The 18,572-nt window shown below is 44.6% G+C and overlaps 1 protein-coding gene across 1 annotated transcript in view; it reads left to right on the top strand.

Annotated features, from left to right (window-relative positions):
• Positions 1 to 18,572, top strand: part of DPP6 (dipeptidyl peptidase like 6) — a 425,246-nt gene that overhangs the window by 137,571 nt on the left and 269,103 nt on the right. Inside the window, exon 7 of the mRNA XM_088832008.1 lies at positions 14,668 to 14,742. Coding sequence (XP_088688134.1) covers positions 14,668 to 14,742 — 75 coding nt within the window. The remainder of the gene's footprint in view (positions 1 to 14,667; positions 14,743 to 18,572) is intronic.

Consider the following 18,572-nt stretch of genomic DNA (forward strand, 5'->3'; position numbering starts at 1 on the left):
GAATCCTGGGATCTGGGGATCAGAGCCCACGGTGCGGGGGTGGGGGTGGGGAAGAGCTGCCTGGATTTACAGCTAAGGATCCTGAGCCCAGTAAGGGAGTGAGCTTGAGGAGTGCCCTGGGCGAGGACTCAGGCTGGTCCCTGGAGCCTCCATCCCAGCCCAGAAAGGATGCGAGGACCGCTCCATCTCTGGCTGCCCACACAGACGCTGCCCCACCTTCTCCAGAGCACGAAACTTGCCTTTTGAACACGCTTCATTTCTTTTCAGTGTGGCAATACCTTGTTCTTTAAAAGTAAGCATTTTAGTGGTATTTAGAATGAAATGGATCCCGCCCTTTTCAGAGATTGTTTGCGAATGTGAGGGAGGCCTGGAATAGCTGTATGAGGGTATAATTCCCAAAACGACAGGTTTATTGACTTCAATAGTATTCTGGCAAAGTAGGACCTGACCCAGAAAGAATGAATGTGCCTGCATTTTTTTGTGTTAAAAAACCATCTGTGATAGAAGGACTGCCCTTAGAAAAGCTGATTCAACTCACTTAAAAATACAGGAGCTGCAGAAATGGTTTTCTAATAATAATCGAGAGGAGAAAGTACCGGGACTGTTGCTGAGGGTAAGCACGCGTTAGTGTCAGGATAGTGCTGATACTTCCCGTGAGGACATTGCTTTGCTCACGGCAGGTGCTGTCCGTACGGCTCCGTAAGACTAGGAATGGCCTTCTCTTTCTCAGATCAATACCTTGTGACAGATCGTGTATTGTAACTGAAGTTGTTTTAGCCAAGTAATAGAGCAACTTTGGAAGACACCTTAGGTGGAGAAAAAAGGAAGAACTCTTCTTGAAAATCAGAAGGCATGTCCTCTATGATGAAATTTCTTCTTAACATGCCGTTCATCCACTCACGTCAGAAACATTTGTTGAGTGCCAAAGGTATACATACATTCTCATCAATACTGTTCATGATCAATCCAGTTTATTCCTGGCTCAAAGCTGCATATAAAGACTCCTATAAACAGAACTCAGATCGGTTCAGTTCAGTCGCTCTGGCGTGTCCGACTCTTTGCAACCCCATGGACTGCAGCACGCCAGGCCTCCCTGTCCATCACCAACTGCTGGAATTCACTCAAACTCATGTCCATCGAGTCAAGGATGGCATCCAACCATCTCATCCTCTGTTGTCCCCTTCTCCTCCCACCTTCAATCTTTCCCAGCATCAGGGTCTTTTCAAATGAGTCAGTTCTTCGCATGAGGTGGCCAAAGTATTGGAGTTTCAGCTTCAGCATCAGTCCTTCCAATGAACACCCAGGGCTGATCTCCTTTAGGATGGACTGGTTGGATCTCCTTGCAGTCCAAGGGACTCTCAAGAGTCTTCTCCAACGCCACAGCTCAAAAGTATCAATTCCTCAGCGCTCAGCTTTCTTTATAGTCCAACACTCATATCCATACATGACCACGGGAAAAACCATAGCCTTGACTAGATGGACCTTAAGAGGAAAAGTCGCTGGCGGCCTGCATCATCATTTAGAACATAGAAGCTCTGGATTTAAGTTCTTTTGAGCCAGTTAAACTTCTTGTTCTTCAGTTCCTCCATCTGCAAGTTAAAGCTGATGGAGAGATGGCTGTCTGCCCTGTGTGTTTTCATGAGCAAACATGAAGAAAGGGAAGCTCAGGGCTCTGACGGGTTGGGGTCAAGGGACCCTCTGCTCCTGGGAGGGTGCGCGGGCTGCAGAGCGCAGGGCAGTGGCTCTCGTCTGATCTGCCCTCTTCCCTTTGCGATGACGGCTCACCAAGCAGTCTCTCCTTATCCGAAACTCAGAAGCTTGAGATTGTTTCAGTGATAAAGGTAAGCTGAGAGAGAGAACTGTGCTACCTGTGGGGCTACCTGTAATCTTTAGGTTTATCTTAAAACGACCCAGAACTAGTGGAGACGTGAGCATGAAGCAGTGAGCGCCTGGGTCAGTTTAGACTGTTGACCTGCAGTCTGACCCCCACCCCCTCCTCCTTCCCCAGCCTCACAAGCAAGGTCACACGGGTGCCCCAGCCCACTGGCCCTGAGCATTGTCCTGGCCCCTTGGCTTCTGTGACTGAGTCTTTCCCGGGATGGATCAATGGAAGGAAATGAGTGTGAATGCCACTCACACTAACCAGTTTAGCAGAAGGGCTTTATAGATCATTGATGATTATGCAAATGAGAGCTTGCGCTGTGCTGGGCTTACCTGGAGGGGTCTCATTTGCCCCCCAGACAACTTCCTTTAACAAAAAGGAGGTCATTTGTCCCTCTCACACCTTCAAATGGTAGAAATCAGATCATGAAATATTTCAGAATTCCACAAATAGTTTAAGCGGTGAGCTCAAGGAGACATTTAGCATTCTATGGTAATTCCATCCTGGTTCTCACTGTTTCTTGCATTCTTTGGGGTTTTTTATGTTATTTTCTGATAGGTATTTTCAGATCCTTGTTATTTGGTAGTGTATCATATTAAATGTGACATAGTAATTGACTTTAGGAAGCATTTACCAAAATATCTTGGCCAGGGGCCTTCCCTGGTGGTTAAGACTTTGCCTTACAATGCAGGGAGTACAGGTTTGATCCCTGGTCGGGAAGCTAAGATCCCGCATGCCTTGCAGCCCTGCTGCTGCTGCTGCTGCTGCTGCTAAGTCACTTCAGTCGTGTCCGACTCTGTGTGACCCCATAGACGGAAGCCCATCAGGCTCCCCCATCCCTGGGATTCTCCAGGCAAGAACACTGGAGTGGGTTGCCATTTCCTTCTCCAATGTGTGAAAGTGAAAAGTGAAAGTGAAGTCGCTCAGTCGTGTCCGACCCTTAGCGACCCCATGGACTGCAGCCTACCAGGCTTCTCCATCCATGGGATTTTCTAGGCAAGAGTACTAGAGTGGCTTGCCATTGCCTTCTCCCTACCCCCGGACAAAAAAATCAGAAAGCAGAAACAATGTAACAAATTCAATAGAAACTTTAAAAATTAGTCCACATCTGAAAAAAAATTTTTTTTAAATCGTGCTTCACTTTCTGATTTTTTGAATACTTTTGAGGTGTTCCTGTTAGATTTTACGGGAAGTGAAATCACAAGCACATCGTCTCGGAGCCGGGGACCTGTGCTGCTCAGCTGTAAAGCTCGTCGGAAGCAGTTCTGCCTGGTTTAGTTTTGTGTCTTTGGCGGTGCTTGGCACTGTGACCTGCACACAGTAGGTGGTCCATAACTGTGTATCGTGTGAATGATCATAAAGGGTCACAAAACAGGAGTGAGCCGTCGGTCTCCCGAGCATCAGTGCGGTAAGGATGGGGGCGGTCCCTGACCCAGCTCCTCCCCACGCTGGCATTGCTGTCTGCGTGGGAGCGGCAGGCCCTCAGGCAGCTGTGCAAACTCTGTGCGTCCTCTGCCGCCTCCCAGGAGCGTTTTCTGGACGACCTGAGAAGACAGACGTGCAGACGGGGCTGTGAGCGTCAGTCAGTGCAGCTCAGGATTGTGGGAGAGCCCCAGTGGATCAGGCTCAGGCAGGATGGTGGCTCTAAATAGAGACACCCAGGGTGCCTAGGTCAGCAGTGGTGGACGGAGAATTAGCTTTGAGCCCCTTCCCTGTAGGAGTTGGGTCTGGACTGTGTCCCAAAGTGAGGCAGGTGCCTACCCTCCAATTTCTAAAAATAAAGTCTAAGCCAGCTATCACGTGAGTTAATTCTGTGCACGCAGCCCTCATTTTACTGAGCTTTGCAGATACTGTGTTTTTCCACAAATTGAAGGTTTGTGGCCACCTATGCCAAACAAGTCTCCTGGTGCCATTTTCCAACAGCATTTGCCTGCTGTGTATCTCTGTCACATTTTGGCAGTTCTCACCATACCTCAGATTTTTCACTGTCTTTGTTATGGGGAACTGTGATTGATGATTTTAGATGTTGCTATTGTAATTGTTTGTGGGGCACCCTGGGGAGTACCCATATAATACACCAAACTTAATTGAAAATATGTGTGTTCTGAGCGCTCCCCACTCCCAGCCATTCCTCTAACTCCCTCTTCTCAGTCTCTCTGTTCCCTGAGACTCAACGGTATTGAAATTGGGCCAGTTAATGGCCCTACAAGGTCCTCTAAGTATTCAAGTGAGAGGAAGAGTCACACGCCAGGCCTCTCACTTTAAATCAAGTCAGAAGTGGTGAAGCGGAGTGAGGGAGGCTCCTCGAAAGCCAAGACAAACCGAAAGCTAAGCCTCTGCGGCCATTTACCCACGTTGTGAACGCAAAGGAAGAGTTCTTGAAGGAGATGAAAAGTGCTCCTCCAGTGACCACAAGAATGATAAGAAAGCAAAACAACCTTATTGCTGTCGTGGAGAAAGTTTTAATGTTCTGGACAGAAGATCTGAACAGCCACCGCATCACCTTAAGCCAAAGTCCAATCCAGACACAGCCCTAACTCTTCAGTTCTCGGAAGCCTGAGGCAGGTGAGGAAGCCTCAGGAGAAAAGTCTGAAGCTGGCAGAGGCTGGTTCGTGAAGTCTGCGCGAGGAAACCGTCTCTGTAGCATCAAGTGCAGGGTGAAGCCAGCAAGTGCTGATGTAGGAGCTGTAGGTCATCCAGAAGACCTCGGTAAGATAATCAGTGAAGGTGGCACAGTAAACCACACAGCTTCAGTATATTGGGTTGGCTAAAATCCCAGTAGATGGACAGGATGAACTCTTGGGCCAGCCCGATAGATGAAACAGTCTTATGTTGGCAGGAGATACCGTCAAAGACTTTCCTAGCTAGAGAGAAGTCAGTACCTGGCTTCAAAGCGTCAAGGGACAGGCTGGCTCTCTCACTGAGGGTTAATGCAACTGATGACTTTCACTTGAAGCCAGTGCTCATTTACCATTCCAAAAAGTCCTAGGGCCCTTAAGAATTAGGCTAAATCTACTCTGCCCTGTGATCTACAAATAGAACAACAAAGTCTGGATGGTGGCCCGTCCGTTTGCAACATGGTCTAGTGAATATTTTAAACCCAACGTTGAGACCTACCGCTCAGAACAGAAGATGCCTTTCAAAATATGACTGCTCGCAGACAATGCCCCTGGTCCCCGGAAGCTCCGATGGGGACCGATGCACAAGATGAACGTCCTCACGCCTGCAAACACAACCATTCTGTAGCTCATGGATCAAAGAGTAATTTTGATTTTTAAACCCATTAAGAAATATTTCATTAGACTATAGCTGCCATAGATAGTGATTCCGCTGATGATCTGGGCAAAGTCAATTGAAAACCTTCTGAAAAGGACTCGCCATTCTAGATGTTAAGAACATTCGTGATTCGTGGGAAGAGGTCAAAGCACCAATGCTAACAGGAGATTGGGAGCAGTTGAGTCTGACCTTCACGGATAACTCTGAGGGACTCAAGACTTCAGCAGAGGAAGTCATGGCAGATGCGGAAACAGCGGGAAAAGTAGAAGTGAAGCCTGAGGATGCGCCTCAATGGCTGCAGTCTCATGATAAAATTTGAGTGGATGAGGATTTGCTCTTATGGATGAGCAAAGCAAGTGGTTTCTTGAGGTGAAGCCTGCTCCTGTGAAGATGCTGTGAAGGTTGACATAACAACAGAGAGTTTCGTGTGTTCCTTCAACTCCCTGATGGAGCGCGCACAGTAGGTTTGAGAGCACTCACTCCGGTTTTGAAAGACGCTCTACTGCGGGAAAAGTGCTTCCAAATAGCGTTGCCTGCTGCAGAGAAATTGTTCACAAAGGGAGCAGTGAGTCAGTGTGCAAACTTCATTGCTGTGTTATTTCACGAAATTGCCACAGTCATCCCCCTGATTCTCTTTCTCCAGTACAAGTGCATTTAAAATGCACCTGATAACATAAATTTCACAGGGGCTGAAATTCTTACAGAAACTCAGCACCATCTCTCCAATTCTTCTAACACATAATGGTGCAAAAATTCTCCACAGGATGCAGTGTTAGCCTCTGCTTGAGATTTCCGTTTCTAAAGCAGAAATAGTCTTTGCAGATTGTGTCACTCAAACCCTTCCTTTTTTTCGTGAGGAAATCAAGATGGTCCGCAGACAGCTGTGACTTGACCTCCACTTCATGAGCTGTGGACCCAGCAGGCTGGTTCGGCTCAACCAACCGTGCTGCCTGTGGCACTCATCCTTTTCAGGCTCTCTGTACTTACAACACCATTGGTAAGCGAGGAGTGGCACAGTGGGTACTGTTTACAGCGTTCCAGGTTTGGGAAGCAGCTTAGCGATGCATCCAAGCTTAACAAAAATATTTATGTCTTCTGACTCATTCCAGGGAGTTTTTCACAAGTAAATTTTCTAAAACGTTCCTTAAAATAGTGAAAAGACGTGACACTTGAGAAATGAGATAAGTAAGTAAAAATAGGCTTCCCTCGTAGCTCGATTAGTAAGTAAGAGTAAATTAAAGGGACTTCCCTGGGTGGTCCAGTGGTTAAGAATCCACCTTGCGATGCAGGGGACCTGGGTCCGACCCCTGGCCGGGAGACTAAGATCCCACATGCCTTGGAGAAACAGCCAGCATGCACAACTGCCAAACCCACACACCACGACAAAGGAGTCCTCATGCCGTGGCTAAGACCCAACTCAGACCCGAGGCAGCCTAATTGATTAATTAATTAAGCATGATGTTGCCGTTAAAATGATAGTTATGAAGGCTACAGAGTATTAAATAATGCAAAACTGTTTATGATGTGTTTCTAAATAAACAAAGAAGGATGCAGTGTAATACGCTTCCGCTGACACCTGTCAGCATCATCTGTGTACACTGAGAAGGCCGGGAAGTCAGCACTGAGGTCCGGTTCATCTCGCTGGGCGGTGAAAGTTTGTGCGTTATTTTGCAGTGTGGTGATTTCCATAACTGCTGTTTCAATGCCATTTACTCAGTAATTTTAATCAGATTTTTAAAAATTCAACCTCACATTCCAAAAACATTAGATTTCTTCCATTGATGAATATGTAAGAGCTATAGATGGTTCCTGGAAACACTTGGAAGAGAAAAACAAGCAAAGAGGAAGAAAAAAATATCCCGTTGTTACGCTTATGTCAGACTTTCTCAACTTTTTATGTCTTTACTTGTTTAATTACTGATCTACTTGTTTAAATTACTTATTTAAATTTCTAGATTAGCATTTAAATGAAAAGCCTTTTTGTTTCTCTAATTTATTTCTCTCTTTGATTTTGTATAATCATGAGACAGTAGAATTTGAATTTTTATCTCACCCTCTAAAAATGAATGAATTCTAACTCCCCGCAGGGAGGGACATAATTACAAGTGTTCTTAGAGCTGTTCCAGATTCCAGGAGAGAAATGGCCAAGGAAATCCAGAAGGTTCTTCCCTGTACTGATGCCACCAGACTCCCAGCTAGGCCGCGTCTGTGGCAGGGCCGGCAGTGCCCGGCGAGCGTTTCCACCCCGAGCTGACTGAACTGGGCCCCAAGTCAAGGCCATGAAGGAGGAACAGCCTCGTTTTGCCCGTAGCTCAGACGGTCCGCACGGGCCCCAACAGTGCCCAGGGAGAGGTTTTGTTTGGCCCACAGAGTCGCTTTGTAGAAACTCAAGGTCCATGTTTCTGGCTTTGCTCTAAAAACTAGAAGATCTGGCAGCAGCAAGACCTACTATTCTCACAGATAACAGATCTGGCTGGTGGGGCTGGGGCAGCTGGCCCGTCCCCACAGTGACCACAAGCCCTGGCTTCTGACCAGACTGGCCTCGGGGTGTCAGAACTTTTAGTCTGCAGACCAAAGGGTAGCCTGGAAAGCCAGCATCTTTTGGAAGAATACTGTAGAAGCCTGCGGTCCGCAACATCTGTGTGTATTGTGCATTTCTTCCCGTGTCTGCGTGGTTCAGCACATCGTCTCTGCCCTTCTGTGTTTTTCCTTTTCCCTTTGGGGCCTCAGATGATCCCTTCCTTTGTTTTCCTGATTGTTTCTTTTACTTTTTCTCCCACTCTTCCTCCCCTTTCTGTGTCTGCCTCTCATATGACAAGACAGAACAAAAGACAAAAGTAATTTTACTTATTTTAATTCTCATTTTCATTCCGTTTTTAACCTTTTTAATTGTGTATAATTGTGTATATTTAACTTTAAAAATTGTATAATTTAACTTTTTAAACTATTTTCCAATGTTTATTTTCTTTGTTTCTATTTAAAAATTTTTTTTATTGAAATGTAATTGATTTACAGTGTTGTCAGTTTGTGCTGTACCTCAAAAGCGATTCAGTTAAAGATACACACATCCATATGGGCTTCCCTGGCGGCTCAGATGGTAAAGAATCTGCCTGCAATGCAGGAGACCCAGGTTCAGTCCCTAGGTCAGGAAGATCACCTGGACAAGGGAATGGCAACCCCCTCCCTTGCCTGGGAGATCCCATGAACAGAGGAACCTGGTGGGCTGTAGTCCGTGGGTCACAAAGTCAGACACGACTGAGCAACTAACACTTTCACTTTCATGGATGTATACAAGTGCGTCTGTCTGTGCGTGCTCACTCGTGGCTAACTCTGCGGCCCCATGGACTGTGTGCGTGTGTGTGTATCCAAAACTCCAATCCTTCCCTCTCCTGCTTTTAATTTTTAACATAAGGGGGTAGAATATGTTATATCAATACTTGTGTTTTTAAGACTAAAAAAGACATCCAGTCGCAGCTCCGTCTTGCTGCCCCAGACCCGTTCCTCAGTAGGGGAGGCTGGGCTGACGCCGCTCTGCGCTCACACCTGGACGGCATCGTCTGCCCTTAAGGAGGAGTCTTCTCTGCGCGAGACACTGGGCTGCACGAGGAGCTGGGTGGTGGGATACCGGATTCATAAAGCACAGTGTCTGCTTCTGGGAAGCTTTCAGCACAGATGCAAAAGAAGTCAGCATTTGAATGAAATATGTTCCAAGTTGCAGTCCCATGTGGGACGGGAATAAGGAAGGAAGGAGGAAAGGGTGTTGGCGCTGACAATAGATGAGGTCTTGAAGAGGGAGCGCTCCAGCCGCCCCTGGAAGGCCACTGTGGTCTGCAGACCAGTGGGGAGTGGCGTCCTCACAGCGTGAGCAGATGGAGGCAGGAGGCTTCTGGGCAGACCGTGACGAGAAGTCGTGACCTGCTGAGCTTGTCCGGGAGGGGCCTGGGAGGCTGTGGCTTAAAAGTCCTGGGAAAGAGCAAGTCATACATGTGGTACCTTGTGGGTACTCTTTACTCTGTCGGAGATTGCAACGGATGGGATTTTCAAGGATAAATGTGTGTTTTAGGAAAGTAAGTCTAGACTCCGGTATGAAAGGGTACTTGGAGAAGAGAAAGATTCTAGGTCAGGAGTCCCCAAGGGCTGCTTCAGATCCAGACGAAGAGAAATGACACCCTGAATGGAGGGGGAAAAGCAGAGATAGGATGGGTTTACATCGTGTTGTGGAGGAGGAACCGGGAAGACTTGGAGACGCTGTGAGTGCAGGCAGCTGAGAGCTGAAGCAGAGGTCTGGGTCGTCCGGGAGATTTGAGCCTTGTTGGTGGAAGAGTGGCCGTCTCAGGGAAGTCAGAGATCTTGGCCGGGAGACGTCAGGTCAGGTGGACGGACGGCCAGGAGACTTTGAGGAAGAGGATGTGCAAAGTTTACACAGGATAAATCAACTGATGATCGATGTTTGAGTGCTCACAATGTGACCAGAAGTATCCTAAACATGGTATACAATCTTATTTAACTGAAATCCTTAGGAATCTTGTGAGTGGGAGCACTTACCATTTGTTTTCTCGATAAGAAGGCTGAAGTTTAGGAAGGTTAAAGTAATTTTTTCTGAGTAACATAGCTGTTAACTGGGACTCCCAAGAGCTGAGCTCAGCTTTGCCTAATTCCAAACAAAGTTATTTTTAAATTGTACAAGGGATCAAGCCACAGCGTTTGCACCCACAGGGATCTGGGGGAACTGAGGCCAGTCCCTCAAGACCGAGAAGGATGCCCAGCTTCAGATGCATTTTCATACCTGTGGTCCCCCGTGGCGTGTCACAGGATTGCTCCTGGAGGCCACCTTGTGTTGACTAAAATAAAGATTACAGATGCAAAATGGTGCATGCGCTTAGCATAAGGCAAAAACCGATGCTGCATCACAGTGCACGGAATGGTCCGTTTTCACGGTTAGAGGGCACTCGGCCTGGGAAGCCACTGGGAGATTTTTCTCAGCGGTTGAGCTTTATCATGCTTTCAGCCTGTTCACTAGCACCTATGTTTTCAGGTCTTCTCTGGCACTCACAGGTGGTGCTGGGAGCAGCAACCGGCTCTGTCTGACCCCACGTGAAATGATTTCTAGGGGAACGAGGGGCCCGGGTACAGGCCGCACTGCCTGGTCCGTGAGACCCCTTCTTCCTCATTGACTCGGGAGGGCGAAATTACAGTCGTCCGTTTGTTGTTTGGTGCGCGCTCCCGTGGAGTCCACAGTGTCCTCTGCCTGTGTGTTCAGTCGCGCAGTCGTGTCCGACAGGGTCCTCTGGAGCTCATTTACCCTGGTCACTGTTTGGCTTTTGTTCCATCACTACTCATCTTGTGTATTTTACTTGTGTATTCTTTCTTTCCTTTTATGAGGAGATTGTTTTCACAAAAGAGCCTGTGGATATATTGATGCTCTCTGCTCGTTTCCCTTCTATTACCTGGTAATTTGGAGCATCCTGTCGTTTTTCTTTCTTTCTCTCCTGCATGGCCCCCTTTCCGTCTCTGCACTCATAATCACACATGTGTGTCTAGTACAAGGAAACAGGGCACAGCCGTTTAGATACGCGTCTCACCAGAAACATGCCCCCCTCTCTCTAATCTATGTAGACCAGGGTTTTTTAAAGTTGGAATAGTCTTATTAAAACATTGTGTCATTGACAACTAAATAGCCCCAAATAATGCAAACTGTAAACTGTATACTGATCCCACTAGCGAGCATAAACGCAAAAATTATAAATAAAATATTGGCAAGTAGAGTTCAGTCACGTATGAGAATAATAGTGTTCTCTGAACAGTAAGGTGTGATCATTTAAACAGCATTCAGGTGTCAGGAAATCAATCAACAAAGTTCACTGCAACCACACATTAACAGGAAAATACTTTCAATTATGTCACAGGATGCTGAAAGGGCATCTGATAAAATTTATCAACCATTCCTGATAAAAAATTCCAGGTAAGATAAGAGTTCAGTTCAGTTCAGTCGCTCAGTCGTGTCCGACTCTTTGCAACCCCATGAATCGCAGCACGCCAGGCCTGCCTGTCCATCACCAAATCCCGGAGTTCACTCAAACTCATGTCCATCAAGTCAGTGATGCCATCCAGCCATCTCATTTTCTGTCGTCCCCTTCTCCTCCTGCCCCCAATCCTTCCCAGCATCAGACTCTTTTCCAGTGAGTCAGCTCATCGCATGAGGTGGCCAAAGTATTGGAGTTTCAGCTCAGTTCAGTTCAGTTCAGTCGCTCAGTCTAGATAAGAGTAAAAGCTGCTTAAATATGATCAAGACTATTTACCAGGGACCAATGAGCCGAAGAACTGTGGTGTTGGAGAAGACTCTTGAGAGTCCCTTGTACTGCAAGGAGATCCAACCAGTCCATTCTAAAGGAGATCTATCCTGGGTGTTCATTGGAAGGACTAATGCTAAAGCTGAAACTGCAATACTTTGGCCACCTCATGCGACGAGTTGACTCACTGGAAAAGACTCTGATGCTAGGAAAGGTTGGGGGCGGGAGGAGAAGGGGATGAGAGAGAATGAGATGGCTGGATGCCATCACCGACTCTGTGGACATGAGTTTGAGTGAACTCCGGGAGATGGTGATGGACAGGGAGGCCTGGCGTGCTGTGATTCATGGGGTCGTGGAGAGTCAGACACGACTGAGTGACTGAACTGAACTGAACTGAGCTGAATGAGCAAAGAAAATCTTTCTAAATGGCAAACAATAAAACCATTTCAATTATAGTCACGAAGGAGTATTCAACATCACCATTAATATTTAATATGTTCTTGGATGGTGGGAAATGCAGTATACAAGCAAAGTATATTCTGAGTTCTGGAAAATATATTTCTTTTCTGATAATATAATTCTACTTCAGAAAACCTAAAAGACATTAGTTTTTTTAAAACTTCTGTAATTAATAAGAAAATGTATTAATATCGCTTAAATACATAAATATATTAAATCAATACCTTCTGTATTCCTTAACATGAGCATTTAGAAGTAGAAATGGAGAAAATATTCCATTTACAACACAAAAACTGTACAAAGACCTAGGATAAATCTAAGAAAAGCATTAAGAGTTAGAATAAAACAAACTATAAAATCTTGTTGAAGATTTGAAAAAATAAAAAGATTCAATGTAATATAACAAGTAGTAAAAAGCAGAGACATTACTTTGCTGACAAACATCTGTAGTCAAAGCTATGGTTTTTCCAATAGTCATGTAGGGATATGAGAGTTGGACCCTAAAGAAGGCTGAATGCCAAGGTATTGATGCTTTTGAACTGTGGTATTGAAGAAGACTCTTGAAAGTCCATTGGACTGCAAGGAGATCAAACCAGTCAGTCCTAAAGGAAATCAACTCTGAATATTCATTAGAAGGACTGATGCTGAAGCTCCAATACTTTGGCCACCTGATGTGAAGAAATGACTTATTGGAAAAGACCCTGTTGCTGGGAAAGCCTGAAGGCAGGAGGAGATGGGGACAACAGAGGATGAGATGGTTGATCTTGCCTTTCATATGCTTTCCATGGACATGAGTTTGAGCAAGCCCCAGGAGATGGTGAAGGACAGGGAAGCCTGGTGTGCTGCAGTGCGTGGGGTTGCAAAGAGTCGGACACGACTGAGCGCCTGAACAATAACATCAGCAATGTAATCTTAGGTGAGAATACAGTGTTTAAAATGTTAATTCTCCTAAAATTGATATAAAACTTTAACATAACCCTAATTAGAACTTTGAAACCATTAATGCTGAACATTTGACAAAATATTTTAATCAACATACATAATGTAGTCAAAGCTATGGTTTTTCCAGGAGTCATGTACATCTGTGAGAGTTGGACCATAAAGAAAGCTGAGCACCAAAGAACTGATGCTTCCAAATTGTGGTGCTGGAGAAGACTCTTGAGGGTCCCTTGGACTGCAAGAAGATCAAACCAGTAAATGCTAAAGGAAGTCAGCCCTGAATATTCATTGGCAGGACTGATGCTGAAGCTGAAGCTCCAATACTTCGGGCACCTGATGCAAAGAGCCGACTCGCTGGAAAAGACCCTGATGCTGGGAAGGATTGAGGGCAGGAGGAGAAGGGGACGACACAGGAGGGGATGGCTGGAGAATCAAACACAGCTGAGTGGCTGAACTGACTCAGAGCTTGCGAACTCCTCTCCGGTGTGGACTCCTCTTCCCTCACTCATCCCTCACTAAGGGTGCTTACAGCAGGTTCCTGTTATTCTTGGTACCTATATTTCAGAAAGTCTCCACAAACACTATTCCTGGAGGATATACAGGGGTAGGTTCCTGGGAGACTTCGTCACAGCAAAGATTACTAATCCAGGTGAAACCAATTGCTTTAGAGTCATTTCCTTGCTTTATTGTTGCAGGAGCAAACGGAGATGAAAGTTGTGCAGGGTGGCATGATTTGGTGGCTCAGAGGTTAAAGTGTCTGCCTCCAATGCGGGTTCGATCCCTGGGTCAGGAAGATCCCCTGGAGAAGGAAACGGTAACCCACTCCAGTATTCTTGCCTGGAGAATCCCATAGACGGAGAAGCCTGGTAGGCTACAGTCCACGGAGTCGCAAAGAGTCGGACACGACTGAGCGACAGAACGGAACGGAAGCATCTAATGTTTGCATGCGGTCATAGGGTCGTTTGTAGAGTGATGCATGCCATGCTGACAATATTGGGCTCTTTTGCGGGTGTGAGGGTCTGTACGGCAGTGCAAGTGCTTCAGAGAAGACAGACAAGTTGAGGGGAAACACAGCATTTTTTATTATTTCATTTATGTAAAATCACCTGTGTGCTATGAAGAAATTTGAAAGAAAACATGATAATGAGTCCTCTATCCACTGACTTATGACTCAGTGTCTGTCGAGGTGCAAAGGCAGATTGCCAAATCAGGTGTGGAGTGCGATTTTATTTTAGGAACAAATCTGCTTAATATAAGCTTCTAAGTATAACAATGAGCAAAGGAACGTATGCTTAAAGATGTGCGTCCGTTGCTCAATCGTGTCCGACTCTTTGCGACCCCACGGACTGTAGCCCACCAGGCTCCTCTGTCCATGGGGATTCTCCAGGCAAGGATATGGAGTGGGTTGCCATTCCCTTTTCCAGGGAGTCTTCCCAACCTGGGTCTTCTGCATTTCAGGTGTAAACTTTACCGTCTGAGCTACTAGGGAAACCCATGCTTAAAGATACAGAGAGGTTGGGAATCTTGTGGGAAAAGAATTGTTTTTATGTTTATTTACATCAACTTGTTTCAATAGATACAATATGTTTTGTTAAAATTTGAAAAACAACAAATAAGGTGTAAAATAACATTATGTAACTGAACATTATTCCATTAACCAAAAAAAGGACATAGCCATGTTTAATAGACTTTAGCAAGTTTGCTGCAAAGGGATTTTATTAATAAATTTTGAAGATGGCACCATCAGGCACAGTCTGAGTGCAAGATTTTGAGTTATGTTATATGTAATGTTTTAAAATTCCTTGTTGTTTTTTCTTTTAGGAATCATTAAGAGCCATCAGATATGAAATTTCTCCAGACAGAGAGTACGCTCTCTTTTCATATAACGTGGAACCAGTGAGTACTTGTCCTTCCTGTTTACAGAAATGTATTTCTTTATTCTAATACCATACGAAGTGTTTTTCCTTGAACCTCCATTCCTACTGATCGATGAGTCCTGTGATAGTTAATGGGTTCTGGGATAGTCTCCTTTTATACCACACTGCCACCTAGGAGAGAGGAAAGGTAGCAAAATTTTGTTAGCAGAGAAAAAAAACAGCTCTCCTTTAAAGGCCTATTGCATAGGATTTCCTTGGTAACAGAAAGTTGTCCTTTTATAGATTTATTTTACCCTTTTGTAAATTATTTTTCTTGCCATTTTCTCAATCATGCCATATATTTTATCCTAAGAACAAAAAATGACTTCCAGGTTCTCCCTAAATTAAAATCAAATGTTAATTATCTCCTGGCATCACAGTATTCTAGAGAAGACTTGAACCATCACTTTCTTTATATAAACCCTTGTTTTTAGCACTTCCTATATGAATCTCCCATAAAATTTCACCAGAATTCTTTATAAAATCTCATCCTGATCTTTGGTGGCACTCTAAAACTGGGTCTCTCTTCTTTTTAATGTACTAATATATTAGAATTCATTTTGGCTCTTTAAATTGAGCAAGAGGGTGCAATGTGTTTAAGTGAAACAGATGTTTGGCTTCCAAGAGATTAGCCCCTTTAGAAATATGCATCGGTGGAACTTTTTTCTCTGGCAAATAGAATGTAGAATTCCACTGCTTTCTAGTTCTTTTGAGACTATTCTAACAGGAGTTTCGTGACGCTTCTGTGAGCTGTGATGGTACCTGCATCATCATTCATGTCTGAGTAGCTCCATGGTGAGTTTGAGAGAATCTTCCCCCGGCACGAGCCGGGCAAGCTTGTTGAGTTACACACCAGCGAGGAAGCTGGGGTTTGCATTGAGAAGCAACTCCGATTCTAGACATTTTAGAATTTCTTTTCAAAGTAAATGGACAGCTGGGTTATTATTTCTTGACAACTGGATTTCAGTCTCAGTTAAAACTTCAATCGGAGATTTATTCCTCCTAAAGTAAATCTTTTTAAATTCTTCATCTTCAGTTTTCCATTTAGTAGTTTTGAAAATGTCCATTATGTGAAAGTTTTCATTTTCTCCATCTGAATCCTTTGGAATAATCAGTCATCTTCATCTATTTGATTAGGGAAGTCAGTAAACTTGACATTCTAGCTTTGAGACTCCACGCATCCTACATCCAACCCTACACACCTCTGAGCATGATGGTCACAGCTTATAGTATTCCAGCCCCTTTCACCACCCTTGGAAGCTGCCAAAAATGTAACCTCCACCCTTGAATAAGAGAAGAATCCCAGTAGATATTTGAAGGACTTTTGTAGGAATGGGAAATGAACGCTGAGTTGCTCTGAGGAGACAAAAACCAATGCCCAAGTGAGAAAAGCATCAAAAGACAGACTTCAAGTCATCTTGCTTGGCAGTCTTTTAATACAGGAGGATCTCAATAGTGGGATGAGTTGCCGTGTTTGGTAATGAGCATCCTGCTCCTCGAAACTTCAGAACAAAGTTTGTATTTGTTCTTCAGAGTCTGTTAGAGGAGATTCTCCCACCTGCTCACGTGGAGTACCTGGGACCCTGAGGTTCTGTCCACCATGGAGTTCTCCACCATCCTCCTCCATCCTCCCGGCGCTCCTGGGGACAGTGCCTGCGGATCGCATTGCAGCTGATGCCATTTTGGGAGAGAATATTTTGCTAAACCTGAGTCTCCAACATGGAGAACACAGGCTGTAAATGAGCTAACGCTTTCTCCCCGCACAGCATCCGTTGGCCTTTGGAGTAGACGTGTGTTCAGTTTGAGTTCCCAAGTGAGGGTAAATGTAAAAAAAAAAAAAAAAAATGTACGATTTAGCGATATTTTCAACTGTAAAAATGATCAAAGTATCAAAAATGTGTGCTATATTTTAAAAAATCTATAGAACTGGATATTTTTAACTTGAATCAAAGAAGTAACCCTTGATGGTTTCCAAGCGCTAAGCCGTTACTGAGCATGAGGCTGTCCAAGCAACCTGCCTGAACTGTGTATTTCTTCCTCTTGGACATTCAGACGAGTTGCAGTGTTGCGTCAGTTCCCCGTTGTTTGACATAAGCTGGTTTCGTTTTCCCGTTTTTAATGTTGTCAGCTGTTCATCGAGCAGGAGACCCTTTATGTCCTGTCCATCTCCTCGGGATGTGGCCCAGGACCACGGGTGTATTTTTGGTGCTGAACAGATGTTTGTGACATTATCTTCTCTCTGAACTCCTTAGCTCTGGGGCAAGATTCAAAGTGACTTTTTTTAAGTCCTTGAAATTCTATCAAATACACAAAAAGGAAAAAATTATGTCATGAAAGAAAGAGACCCCTATTCGTGAAACATTTTAGTAACATTCCACATTTATTCTGGAAATGGGGGGATCTTGCTAATTAGCATATCATTTTTCCTACTAAACTAGACTTATAGCTTAACTAACAGCCTTGAACACCCACAAATTAGCTAATTTTTAACTGTGTCAACCATAGGCTTTTTAAATGGTCTCAAAATTACCCTTTTAAAAAAATATAAAGTTAGCAATTAGATTTGAGAAATAAACCCAAGCACATTTTTCCAATTTTTCCAGGCCTTAGATGCCTATAGATCCATAAATGTCTTTAGAATTGAAAAGTAATAAACAACGTCATATTTTTATTTATGTATACCAGTCCTGCAGTTTGTAAAATATGTTTATTTACACCCTCTCCGTTCAGTTCAGTTGCTCAGTCGTGTCCGACTCTCTGCGACCCCATGGACTGCAGCACGCCAGGCCTCCCTGTCCATCACCAACTCCCGGAGTTTACCCAGACTCATGTCCGTTGAGTCGGTGATGCCATCCAGCCATCTCATCCTCTGTCATCCCCTTCTCCTCCTGCCCTCAATCTTTCCCAGCATCAGGGTCTTTTCAAATGAGTCAGCTCTTCGCATGAGGTGGCCAAAGTATTGGAGTTTCAGCTTCAACATCAGTCCTTCCAGTGAACACCCAGGACTGATTTCCCTTAGGATGGACTGGTTGGATCTCCTTGCAGTCCAAGGGACTCTCAAGAGTCTTCTCCAACACCACAGTTCAAAAGCTTCAATTCTTCGGCGCTCAGCTTTCTTTATGGTCCAGCTCTCACATCCATACATGACCACTGGAAAAACCACAGCCTTGACCAGACAGACCTTTGTTTATACCCTCTCACTTCTGCTCAAAAGACCACTCCTGCCCACAAAGACCAGTATTTCTGTTATTTTGTTTGTTTTACTTGTAGAACTTCATGACATTTCTCAGTGTATCGCTTCTAAAGGGTTCTCTTGAAACTAAGCTAGACATTGGGGGATAGTAATTTTTTATTTTAATTTGAAAGCTATTTTGACTATAGTAACTAAACTATACTAAGAGGAGTAAATTTCCTTAAAGTTATCTAATTAGCGCAACCATGTTCCTTCATATTGAAGTATATTTGGCAAATGTGGAAAGTTTTTAAAACTCTTAGGGGAGGAGGGGAAAAATTTTAAACCTTGATATCTTAGATCATTTAAAAATATTAATACATTTTGTGACTTTCAAAGAGGAAAGAGAAATTATATCTGGAAAATATTCTTTCTTAGCAATTATTTTCTAAAAGAACCGGTGAGTATTTGTGGAAGTCCTGGCTGCAGTGTTTAAATGAGATGCTGGGCTGTGCTCAGTCACTCAGGCATGTCTGTCTCTGTGTGACCCCAGGGACTGCAGCCCGCCAGGCTCCTCTGTCCATGGGATTCTTCAGGCAAGAATACTGGAGTGGGTTGCCATGCCCTCCTCCAGGGGG

Source organism: Moschus berezovskii, chromosome 3 (assembly GCF_049115385.1).
Source record: "Moschus berezovskii isolate FMDL1 chromosome 3, NW_MosBer_1.0, whole genome shotgun sequence".
In the NCBI taxonomy this organism is placed as follows: domain Eukaryota; kingdom Metazoa; phylum Chordata; class Mammalia; order Artiodactyla; family Moschidae; genus Moschus; species Moschus berezovskii.